The sequence below is a fragment of the Merops nubicus genome, unplaced genomic scaffold (genome assembly GCF_000691845.1).
Source record: "Merops nubicus isolate BGI_N331 unplaced genomic scaffold, ASM69184v1 scaffold20867, whole genome shotgun sequence".
NCBI classification, from domain to species: domain Eukaryota; kingdom Metazoa; phylum Chordata; class Aves; order Coraciiformes; family Meropidae; genus Merops; species Merops nubicus.
The window spans coordinates 9,292-21,357 of NW_008619847.1; the positions used below are offsets into that span (position 1 = coordinate 9,292).

The 12,066-nt window shown below is 49.2% G+C and overlaps 1 protein-coding gene across 1 annotated transcript in view; it reads left to right on the top strand.

The window, feature by feature from the left end:
* Nucleotides 1–12,060, top strand: part of LOC103776441 (homeodomain-interacting protein kinase 2) — a gene marked incomplete at its 3' end in the record, with an annotated part of 21,223 nt that extends 9,163 nt beyond the window's left edge. Inside the window, exons 6-10 of the mRNA XM_008943950.1 lie at nt 1,968–2,187; nt 3,725–3,846; nt 8,198–8,340; nt 8,684–8,863; nt 11,958–12,060. Coding sequence (XP_008942198.1) covers nt 1,968–2,187; nt 3,725–3,846; nt 8,198–8,340; nt 8,684–8,863; nt 11,958–12,060 — 768 coding nt within the window. The remainder of the gene's footprint in view (nt 1–1,967; nt 2,188–3,724; nt 3,847–8,197; nt 8,341–8,683; nt 8,864–11,957) is intronic.
* Nucleotides 12,061–12,066: the final 6 nt, after the last annotated feature.

The following is a 12,066-nucleotide window of genomic DNA, read 5'->3' on the forward strand; positions in this document are numbered from 1 at the left end:
TGTTTATTCTTACCTCTTGTTGGTTTTACTCCAGGTGTCACATTTTATGTGGGGACCCTATGCACGCACTCCCACTCCAAACACATGGCACTGTACATTGGTGGATCTGGCTTTGTAATCACTCTTTGGACCCTTGTGTTAGTTTTACATGCCCCAGTGTTGGGGGTAGTAGGTTGACATTTTATGTGACTAGGAGGCTAAGTTGTTTACTGCAGTACTGTATTACAACAGTGAAAGGAAATTCTCCAGGGACAGGACTCTGGGAGACTGAGGCTCAAGAAATAGCTACTGTCTTTTAAGCCTTTTGGGAACAGGCTGCTCAGGATTCACTCTGGAGATTGCAGGTAGCATTGTGGAAATGGCGCTTGGAAAGCAAGGCAGCTAGAGGAGTCTGTGTAAATGTTGTAAAAGAACACAGGGTGTTCCTGTGTCACTCAGAAAACTAGACTTCATGTCTCAATTCAGTGCACACATGATCATAGAAGGTCTTTTGGAACAGTTACTGCAGACAGAGATAGGTCATGGCTTGGTGTGATAGGTTATTAGTTACAGACATTGGTTCCCTTTCTTGGCTGTTTCTGAGATGCTGATCTCTGAATTCTCATAGTGGGTGGGTGTAGTGAGCAGATCCAGTATCTCCAGTGTTCTGAGAAGAAGTGGTAGAAACATTTTGAGGAAGGGTGTTTTAATTTGAACAAGCTCTCAACCTTTCACTGTTCTCTTCAACGAACCACTCATCTTGGCTCTCTTCCTTGTCTCTGCAAAATACCTGGGGATTACCTCCTTCCAGCCATGACTCCTGGGATTAGGAGTGTGGGAGCTGTCATGGTCGCTGCTCCATGTGTGGCACGGGGCAACCGATTGCACAGAGAGGAGAGGAGGAGGGAGAGGAAGAGACATTTTACCATCACATCCCTCGTGGCTGTGGTTGTGGCTGTGGCAAGTGCAGCATGGGTACCCTTACCAAGCCCAGTGGCAACCAGGGCAGCACTAAATGCCTCCTGCAGCCTTGGTCAAAGCCTCATTCTGGGTTCTTACATGAGAAGGTGTTGTCTGACCTAACTCCAGCAGTGATGCTGGTGCGTTTGGATGGAGGGGAATGGTGGGCTCTGGTCTGGTAGAGTCTAGCTGCCTACACATGAATGCTAAGGACATTTTTTAATAGAGCAGTGGCAGAGCTGTTTAGGGAATGCTTACCTGCAACTGTTAGAGATTCAGTCCAAATAAAAAAAAGTCACCTTCAGATTTCTAGATGTTTTTTAGAACACTGAGCTGATTTTTATGGCTTTGCAACATCCCCTGCTGGTGTTTTTCCTCTGAGGGATTTTAAAGTCAAGCCAAGTGAAGTTTGGACTTCGAAAGTAGTATTATTATGTCTTGTTATGCCTTCTGATTCCTTCAAATTCAACACGTAATTCGAGGGGCATATGCCACCTTAGATACAAGGCAGAGGAAAGGCTGAAATGTGCCTCCGCTCTCTTGCTCTGTAAGGCACAGAGGTGCTGAGTTTCTTATACCTAAGAAATGTTAGCTGCTTCTAGGGCTGTGTGTATGATGAGAGAACAAAGTGATTTGGGGATCACAGCAGTTTCTGAACCCATCTTCATCATGCTGCAAGTCAGAGCCAGCTGGGTGATAAGTGGGGCTACAGTTCTGCTCTGGAGAACGTGCTGCGATCCCGAGAAGTCCGCAGCAGCGCCGCATGGCCGGACACCACGCAGCACAGTACAGCTGTGGTTACTCAGGCGGATCGTGCCCTTTTCCCCATCTCTGCTCTTGCCTCTGTGCTCCTCAGTGTCCTGTTCTACCCCTTGTTTGGTTTCAGTTTGCTGTTTTTTATTTATTTTTTCTTTGCTTTATCTTATGCTATTTTACTTCTTTATTTTATTTTTGGATTTTGCTTCTTCCAGCGTACCCATCTCCCTCATTTTTTGTTTGTTTTTGTTTAATTCCCGTCATTCCTTTAGACCACCAACCTGGCTCCCACCTCCTCCAGTGCCACTATTTCCTTAGCCAACCCCGAGGTCTCCATACTAAATTACCAATCTGCACTCTACCAGCCCTCAGCGGCATCCATGGCTGCGGTGGCCCAGCGGAGCATGCCCCTGCAGACAGGAACAGCGCAGATCTGCGCCCGGCCTGACCCCTTCCAGCAAGCTCTCATCGTCTGCCCACCAGGCTTCCAAGGTAAGGAACAGCCTTGCAAGGTCTTGGCCAAGTCACTGCTCCCTCCCCTGTGCTGTTTCATCTAGCTCTTATTGGAAGCAAACTTCCTTAGTGCAGATCATATGGTTGAAAATTTGCTGGCCTAGTAAATCAGAGCAAGGAGCTTGTAGCAGATGGAAATGTTTGCAACAGCAGAGGATCTTCCAGGCACCTCCAGCACCATGAATTGGAGGTAGCTGGTCTAAAACAATTGGAAAGACACTGAGAAGAGACAGGGGGAAAGTAAGCAGTATTGGTTGTCTTTCACCCTCAACAGAGTTTGAAGTTCTTCTGTCTCACTTTGGTAAACTTGAAAACTTTCCCCCCAGCAGTGATAAATCAATACATAACTTCTCAGTAATTTAGTTGTTACAAGGGAGACTCAGGAGGTTAATGCAGGAGGGAGTGTGGTGCAGGTGGAGATGAGGGTTTGCCCATGTAACAGATGCATGTGACCATTTATCAGTACAATTCCTGCAGCTCCAGCCCTACCGCAAACAGCTCCACCTGTCTGTACCAGTGGCAGGTAACCATTGTCAAAACAACTTGAGCAACAATCAGATTTAGCCATTTTGTCCTCCTCTTGCAATTCAGAAAAATTAGGCAGGTATCTGTAGGAAGTGGTCTAAATAGGCCTTGGTTCAGCTGGTGCAGCTTCTGCTCTTCATTTCTACAAGCCTGTCTGTACAGCAGTCTCTAGGTGCTTGTTAAATGTTCTGCAACATTATCAAAGCTCTTTTGAACTAGAGGAGTTTAGTTAGACCTCTTCTACATAGTTAAAATGCATCTCGAGGGTTTGACTTCAGAAATGTATTGCTGGAATGTGTAAGCTAGCATCTTCCACTTGCTGTCTGGAGAAAGCTCTAAAGCAGGAGACGTAGCACAGACTGTAGTGGACGTAGTGCACTAAGGTGATGGAGAGGGCAGCTTCCTCTAGCTCCGTTAAGCAGTGATTGGAGTTCTGGAGGTGCTAGATTACATGGTCAGATCAGAGCCTTCTAAGTAAGAGTCCCGAGAAGCTGTGCAAGAGGAAATTGCCTATCCACATCAAGGGATAAGGAGTTTTGAATTCCCATCCCACTGTTCCAGTTTGGTGTGCAGGGAGCATTCTCACTTAGCAATGGGTTGTGGCTTGCAAGGGCCATTTTCAGTTGCCAAACCAGAGAATATGGGTGAAGAGAAGTCATTCCTTCCCACCTCTTCCTTTACTCCCTGCACGCATTTTATTGAGATGTTTCCCATAGTATCCTAAAAATATGAACTCAGTTAATTGCTTACCATCTTTGAAAATGTCTTTTCTGCATCCTTATACATGTATCATGTTTGTGAACATTTGATGGACATCTTTGTGCTGGGGTGGAATATGTGAGACTCTTAAGAGCCCAATTTTTTGGAGGGACTGAACACCGCAATTTAAGTGGACATCAGCAGGTGCTTTTAGGCACCTCTGAAAACCAGACCCTTGCTCCTGGCAGTGCTGTCGATGGCTAACGCTGTACCTTCTGTGCTGGTGGAACAGGGTTGCAAGCCTCCCCTTCGAAGCATGCTGGGTATTCAGTTCGGATGGAGAACGCCGTTCCCATTGTCACTCAGGCTCCTGGGGCCCAGCCTCTTCAGATCCAGCCAGGACTCCTCGCACAGGTAAGGAGCTCTGAAGGCACCGACCTTGGCAGGTGTTTTTTGTGTTATTTAGCTGTTGGAGGCTGGGGAGAGTAGCTTTCTCTGAGGACCTTCTTGGTGCAGTTAGGAGACTTGGGCAGCTATATGAGGGTCTCCAGCTTTCTCTGAAAGTGCTGAACTTCTCCCAGTTCATTGTTCAGCTCAAAATCTATGTCACAGTTTTAAAAGTCTCTAGAAAGATCTCCTTTCCTTTCACTTCTCCACTGGAGTCGGTGGGAAGCCTTGGGGCAAGGTGTGTCAGGCCTCTGCTGAGGAGGCACTAATAATAACCTTCCTGCATCCTCTCAGTCTCAGCAGTAGCTTCTGGCCAGGTGTTCTACTGGTGGATTTCATGCTGCCGATAAATATCTTCTTCCACGTTTTAAGTTTGCACCCTTCTGTTTTATGAGCTGCCCCTCTTCTCATAAGTTATGAGAGAGCTGTAGGGACAGAGACAAGGGCCCGACAGCCAAGGAGCTCTCCTTGTCAGCAGCACTTGTTGGCACAGTTGTCCAAAATGTGCTCACGGGAACAGCATGGTTCCTCCCAGGAGAAAAAAAAATAACAGGAATGGGCACCACTGGTCACGTGCACAAAGGAGCACCTCCTCAAAAAGGAGGAACAGTTCATTCCTCCTTGTGCTGGCTTGGGTGAATCTGCCCCTGCTGGTTCTCAGATGGTGTCGTGGGACTTCTGCTGATACAAGGCATGTTTCTGGCAGTCAAAAAAAAAAAAAAATTGTATCTCATACACTTATATTAAGTTGTACAGCCTTGAAAGTATGACCTGCAAATGAAAACTGCATGCCTGTGACTTGGGATTGGTTGGTGTGCTGTGCCTTCCTTAACACCAGCACAGTCATACGCAGTCAGGTGCCAGCAGACTTTGGGGTGTACGCCTGTGTGCTGCATTGCTGGGGGGAGACACTTGGTGCAATTGCCTTTCTCTGCCAGCTGCCAGTTGCGCTTATCTTGTCAAGACAGATCAAAACACAACTTGGAGCCTGAGCGATTACCATTAGCTAACATGCTGTGCCCTTCCTAATAGCAGAGGCTTTGTTAGGGGGCTGTCTGAAACACTGAACCGACCTCTGTTGCAGCCACTTGTAACAACCTGCGTGGGCCACCTCTCTTGTTTGGTAGGAAAGCAGAGCCTAAGAAGCAGGGGAAACAAGAACAATAGCAAAGCGATAAGCAGTCTGAGCAGACACGGTTGCAGGCACCTATTACTTGTGCAAGAAGTTCAGGCAAGGCAGTAGGTGAAGGAGGTGATGGAGCTTTGCAGGCTCCCACCGTTCTGCCAGGCTTCCTGAGGTGTGATGTTATATGGGGCTCGAAAGGGTGACAGTAGGGTGTGAAGCATCCCAAAGGCAAGGAGGATCCTGAAAGCGCTCAGGACCTCCCGCTCCTTCTTTCTTCTCGAGGTGGCCTTGGGATCCCCATGCAGTCTGTGGGAGGGGAGTGTTCAGGAGGAGCTTTGCTACCAGTTCTTGTGCTGCCCCTGCTACATGAACTCACATTTCATGGGTTGCCCCTCTTGTGCTTTCTTCTGACGTTTTGTTCGCTGCCACAAGTGGATTTAAGCTGTTTCTGAGAAACACCCCTCACTTGTGTGGATTTTTAGGTTTTGATGTAATGAAAGGGAGGCAGGCTGCCTGTTGCTACATCTTCCTGTCTCAGGCAGTGAGCAGTGCTAGCTGCTGCTCCAGTGGCCGGGTGCTTGGAGTGATGCCCGTGGCATCTGGTGTCTGCGGGCCTCGCTCCCTTCGGGCTCAGCAGCTGGTCTGACAAACAAATCTGTACCTGGTTCCAGTTTCCTGAATGGAAAAACACAGCTCCTTTGTAGTGCATTGTAGTCACATCTGATCTCTGAGCGGCTGCGTGTCTCTCTCCCAGCAGAGAACTATTCCTCTCGTGCACAGCTGCTTATCGAACGCTCTTCAGACCAGACCGTGCCATTGCCCTAGCTACTACAGGGACTGTCCCCAGCAGAGAGTGTAGCACCTCCAGAGCCCACTTCTGTCTTTCCACCCACCTTACTCCTTCCCTGATCAAGCATGATGCTGCTCCTTGTGCTCCCAGCACTGTGTAGTGCCCTCGAGCTTTCTCCCCCACCCAGCACGTGGCACAGGTCCCTGTGCTTGCCCACATCAGGAAGCCTGTGGCTGGCAAAGCTTTACTGAGTCCCAGCACAGCTGGCATCCAGCTCTCCCTGTGTGTGTCATACAAGGCCAGCAGTTCCAGAGGAGGACAGGGAAGGAACTCCAGGAGCTAGCGGGACCCAGGGCAGAGGCAGTGACGGGTTTTGAGCATCATCTTTGGCAGCTGTGTGTCTGCAGCCTGTGGCATGGAGCTAAACAGAGGAAGCAGCTTGCTAGATTGCAGAGCCAGTGGCCAAAGTAGCTTGTTTGTAACTTCTTTGGGTCTGTTTTCACCCTCTTAAGCAAGTGTGGTCCACCTATTGAATGCACAGAGACCAGTGAAAGGAGATTGATTCTGTCTTTACTAGTAGTTCTGTGCAGCTTCAGCTCTCAAAAGAAACAAAGCTGCAGAGTTTTCTGGCAGGCTTCCATGACGTGACCCAGAACTGTTCCCTGTCCTCCCATGCGTTAGCACAGCGCGCCGTGCGCGTGGATCAGCCGAGGCAAGTCTTACCTTCAGATTAAATCATTCAGTGGTCCTTGCCTAATAAGTGAGGAATTTGTGCCTGGACCCTTACACTGCATCTAAATTTATGCACTGCGCTTGGGAAAGGAGCTCACGTTTGTTCAGGTCTCTTCCTGAAAAAGGGAGGAAGCTGTTTTCCCTGCAGGTAAATCCAGGTAGTCCCCTGAGACTGACTGGAACAGTAGTTCAGTCTCCTCTTTTAAATCAAAGCTGGGACAAAATGGGGGGGGGAAAAAAAAAAAAAAGCTTTTTTTTCCTTCCTGATCTTTTTGATCTTTTTATTATCTTTGCATTCTCCTCCTCCCTGCTCTGAGCTGTGGCAGTCCCTGGTTGTGGCTTCTTAGATGAAGAGCTCGCGGGAGCTCTCTAACTGTCCATCCTTTGCAGATGTTGCTAAGAAGCCTCACTATAGGAGCCTTTTCATCTAACTCAGCAACGTGGAAAATTACAAGTCAGCCAAACTTTGGAGCAGAACTGGAAAAAGGTGGTTTTTTGTAGAGGTGTGGGGAAGGTGGTTTGGTTTGGTTTTACTGGAAGATAGGAGGGAGTCACAAGGACCATTAACAGGATTTTTGTGAGGATGGAGACTGGGACAAATGCATGTTTGTGAGAAGGCTCCCCTCTAAACTTTAGCCTCTTCGGAGCTGTGAGATAACACAACACAGGCCAAATATAGTAGTGCCAGCTGGGACTGAGGGGGGCTGTAGCTTGTACCCCTGCATTCCCTAGCCCAGGCAGCGAGAAGCTGCCAGAGCCGCCTTCAGGCAGTATATAGCAAAGAAAATTTCCCAAGACAAAAAAAAACAATCATCTGACGTGTGTGGAGTCACTGGGGCAGAACGACCTGAGTCATGCCTGTGGCAGCGCAGCGGGAGGGGTGGTTGTATAGCAGAGCAATGGCTCAACTAAGATTTCCACTCCTGCAAGGGGGGCACCCACTCAGAAAAAGCCAGAGAGCACAGGGAGAGGAGAGGCGTGTGACGTGTGGCTGTGCACAGCTCTGCTCTGCTTCGGCTGGGAGGCTCCTGCAGACCTGCAGGCAGGTGACTGGGCTCCTTGGCCCCTGCAGTAAGATGTTCCTCGTGAGAAGCACTCAGTGATCAAAGAGCATTCTCTTTTGGTGTCCCTAAATTCACCTTTTTTCACCTCCTTACAAAAGCCTTACAGACCCCTGTTCTCTTTTCTGATCTGTGAAAAGTTCATTCCCCTTTTTAGTGCCTTTAAGTTCCTAAAGTCCTTTAGGTCCTGTTGGGGTGTGAAGGAAAATTTACTGCAGGTGGGGCAAAATAACACTGGGACCATAGTGTCCAGCTGATCTGAAGATTCAAAAGTTGTCAAAGAGTTTGATATTTGGGTTGAAAACCCAACCAATGTTGATCTTTCCCATTCCCAGCTTAACCTAAAACACAGCTGCTGCTTTGGATAGCAGACATTTTTATTGCCCTCCTTTGCACTCTCTATATTCATAACTTTTACTGATTTTACTGTGGTTTCCTAACACAAATTCTGTCATCTGTGACTGAAAAGAGGTACATGATAGTTAGTATACTACATGATAGGTAGTATGACCATGATCATTATTAGGACCCCCAGCTGCAAATGGACTGCCACTCATGGTCGATGTATGATGCCTCTCATTAAGAAGTTTTTTTCCCTCTGTCTGACAGCAAGCGTGGCCCAGTGGCACTCAGCAGATCCTGCTCCCTCCTGCCTGGCAGCAGCTGACTGGGGTGGCCACCCACACTTCTGTCCAGCACACGACCGTCATCCCGGAGTCCATGGCAGGCACCCAACCACTGGCTGACTGGAGGTAAACTGGAGGTCCTTGGAGGCTTCCTGGAGGAGGTGTGAACTGGGCAGGAGGGATGGGGTCGTGGGAGGCTGCAGAGCCGGGGGGAGAAGGGTGGAGGCTGCAGCCTGCAGCCCTCCCTCTCTGAGAGTTACGGGCAGCTTCGCTGTTCCCCACCCTTCAAGTGGAGTGCCAAACCCACACCACTGCCTTGAGTTGGTTTGCTCGTTCCTGGGGGTGGGGACTGGGAGCCCAAGGGGACCTGGAGGAGGGTGTCTCGGTGCAGGTGGTGGGAGCCTGTGGACGAGCCTGCTGAAGAGCCACAGTTACATTTTGAACGTGTGCTTGTCTTCCCCCCTTGCAGAAACACCCACGCTCACAGCAGCCATTACAACCCCATCATGCAGCAGCCCGCACTGTTAGCTAGCCACGTGACTCTCCCTGCGGCCCAGCCCGTCAACGTGGGCGTTGCTCACGTCATGCGCCAGCCCTCCGCCGCCACCAGCTCCAGCAGGAAGAGCAAGCAGCACCAGTCGGCACCCCGGTGAGTGCCCTCGGGGCGGCCCAGCCGTGTGGGCGTGCTGGTGAGGTGACGTTTGCTGACACCTCTCAATCACATCAAGCTTGTTCCGTGGCCCGCCGGCGGTCAGATCACGCTTTTTGAGACTGGGCTCTGCTGTTCCACTTCATCCACTCGCAGGTCAGGAAGGCGGGTCAGGGGTAGGAGGTAGTCGGGTGCATTTTATGCCCAGAGAGCATCATGTTGTGCAGGACTTAGTGGCTGGAGGGGATGCAGGGTGGTAGACTCAGGCCCTCTTCATACAGCTCATTATGCTGCTGTGATCACCTGAGGTCTTGCAGTCACTGTAATGAAAAATGTAACTATATTCGTGGGTCAGCACGGTGCAATGGCCAGTTGCCACACCTTTTCTTCCCATGTCATCTCACAATACTGCTGAGGTGCAGCATCTGCACTGCCACAGGGTTGTGCGTCTCCAGGGGACCACATCTTCAGGAATACGTGTCTGATGTGTACACACAAGATCTGCCCTTTAAAAGCAATGGGATGATGACCTGTCTTCTGAGGTTTAATGCCAGGCAGAGTGGAGGACTGGCATGGCTTTAGGCCACCTTCAAGTCTCTAGCTCCCAACATAGGTGGTTGGTCTTTATCTTCAATAGTCCGCACCAGCAACAGATACCCACACTGGCCTTTTAATAATCATGGCAGTATAAACCAGAGAGCATTTTATAAGGATATCTCATACAGAGGCAGTCTTTAGATGCCTAAATCTAGCAACTCTCAGTAGGCATGTTTGGCTCTGGAGCCCCCAACACAAGAAGGATGTGAACCTGTTGGAGTGTGTTTAGCAGAGAGCCACAAAAATGATCAGAGGGCTGGAGCCCCTCTCCTATAGGACAGGCTGAGGGAGTTGGGGTTGTTTAGCCGGGAGAAGAGGAGGCTCTGGGGTGACCTTATAGCAACCTTCCAATACCTGAGAGGGGCCTACAAGAAAGCTGGGGAGGGGCTATTCACAAGGGTTTGTAGTGACAGGACGAGGGGTAATGGCTTTAAGCTAGAAAAGGGGAGAATCAGGTTAGACGTTAGGAAAAAGTTCTTCAATATGAGGGTGATAGATCCCTGAAATAGGTTGCCCAGACAGGTGGTGGAGGCCCCATCTCTGGAGACATTCAAGATCAGGCTGGATGAAGCTCTGAGTAGCTTGATCTAGTTGGAGGTGTCCCTGCTTATGACAGCAGGGTTGGACTAGGTGAGCTTTGGAGGTCCCTTCCAGCCCAGACATTCTATGACTCTGTGATTCTATGACTCTGCAAGGAGGAGACTGGGTTTTGGTTCATACTACGTTACGTGGCACAACTCAAATGGTAGGATGATTGTAGTGCCTGTCACAGCCCTGTAATCTTGCCTAGAAGACAAGGCTGTTTAAGATGTATTTGCAGCTGTCCTGGGAAAAGTCCTCTGGGCTGTGAAACTAACACATTACTTAAAAATAAACGTGAGTGCGTGCTGGGAAGAGAACCAAAACGGGTCACCACTTGTGCGGCGGCAAAAATGGAGGCGCTTGTGGTTTTCCTGGGTGACTGGACTGAGGCCAGAGGAGCTCTGAGTTCACCACCAGTGTGACTCTGGTTAAGAGGCCACTATTTACATCCTTCCCATTCATCTGCTCTCTAATGTTGCATTTACTTTGGGTGGACTCCAGCTGTCTTAGTCCATTTGTAATGTGGAGGAGAGACAGCTCTGTCCCCAGCCAGCCAGCAAAAGAGCATGCCTGTTGCAACCAGTGTGCCTGTGCTGGGCCTCCCCTCTCCTGCCCTCTCCACAGGCAGGGTGGCAGGGTCCAGCAGGCATCAGACACTTCCAGAGGATTCTGTGGCTTCATTAATTGTGGCACTTTTGTAGCCAAAGGAGGAACGTGGTCCTTTGGAGAGGAGGGTACTCCACGCTGCTCATTGGTATTCAAAAAGCACTACAAATGCTACAGTGCAGCTGTTTGTTATGTAAAAAGAGGTCCTGTGTACGTTGGTATAGTGTGATACACCAGAAGTACTTCCTTCTGATGGATGCCACCTATTCCTGTTGTTAGATTTCAGGCCAAGCTGGACGTGCAGCCCAGGCCCCACCATAGAACAAAACCAGAACTTCGTTTTTTTTTCATTTTTGAATCTGAAAATGTTCTGCAATAGGCAGAAGAAATACAAAAAATTAAAAAAAAAAAAAAAAAAGAAAGAAAGAAAATGAGGGAAATGGGCTTTAATCAGTGTGCTTTAGTAAATATTCCCACCTGCAGACCTGTGCTGCACTGTTGAGTGGACAGGTTCTGCGTTCAGATCCCTTATCCAGATGGGCCCATTCCAGCTGTCAGGCAGGGAAGCTGAAATTAAGAAGATGGGGAAAAATACGACTTGAGAATGTTTTTCTACTGCATAACAAAAAGATTGTGCTTCTCCTTCTTATGTATATGTGCTGTATCTGCCACATCAGGTGGGAATGAAATGAAAGCAAGTACCTGTTCGCCCATCTGTGTGCTTTCAGGCATGGGACTCCAGCTATCCTAGAAGATGAAACATTGGGCAGGAAATGTTCACTGAAAAGATTCTTAAACAGAAAATTAAAGTTTCAACTAATAAAAGTAGTTTTCCTGATAAAAATTGTTGTTCTTCACAACAAATTCTTATTTTACCTTTAGCTTTTTCTGGCCAGAAAAAAAACCTGGTCATGATGCACCTACACAGGATGCAGGAGGAAGGGATTATCATTTGGGTTGTTCTTCCTCCTGCAACAGCCACACTGTGCCTGCCCGTGTTTTCCTCCAGGCTCTGTGACTCAACCCCGCATCTCAGCGCAGACTCCTGGGGGGCAGCATTTCTTCTTTAGAAATTCCTAGGGAAAACAAAATTGAACTTTTTTACTGTAAGAAACTCATTTTCAGCCAATTCTATGAATAAGTCGTGTGAGGCACTCTGTCCTTCGAAGGGGTGACTGGGCAGTTGTGCCGTTTTCCTAGGCTCCGTAGAGCGGCGCCGCTGAACCGGAGAGCAGGAGTTAACAGCCGCGGCACCAGGCCGCTTAGGCAAGCAGAGTTTGCCCCTTCTGACGACCTTTCCCGTTTCCAGGAACGCACCCACCTACGAGGTGTCCTCCTCGCAGTCGGTGGGCTCGCCGCAGCGGTCGAAGCGCGTGAAGGAGAACACGCCGCCGCGCTGCGCCGTGGCCCACAGCAGC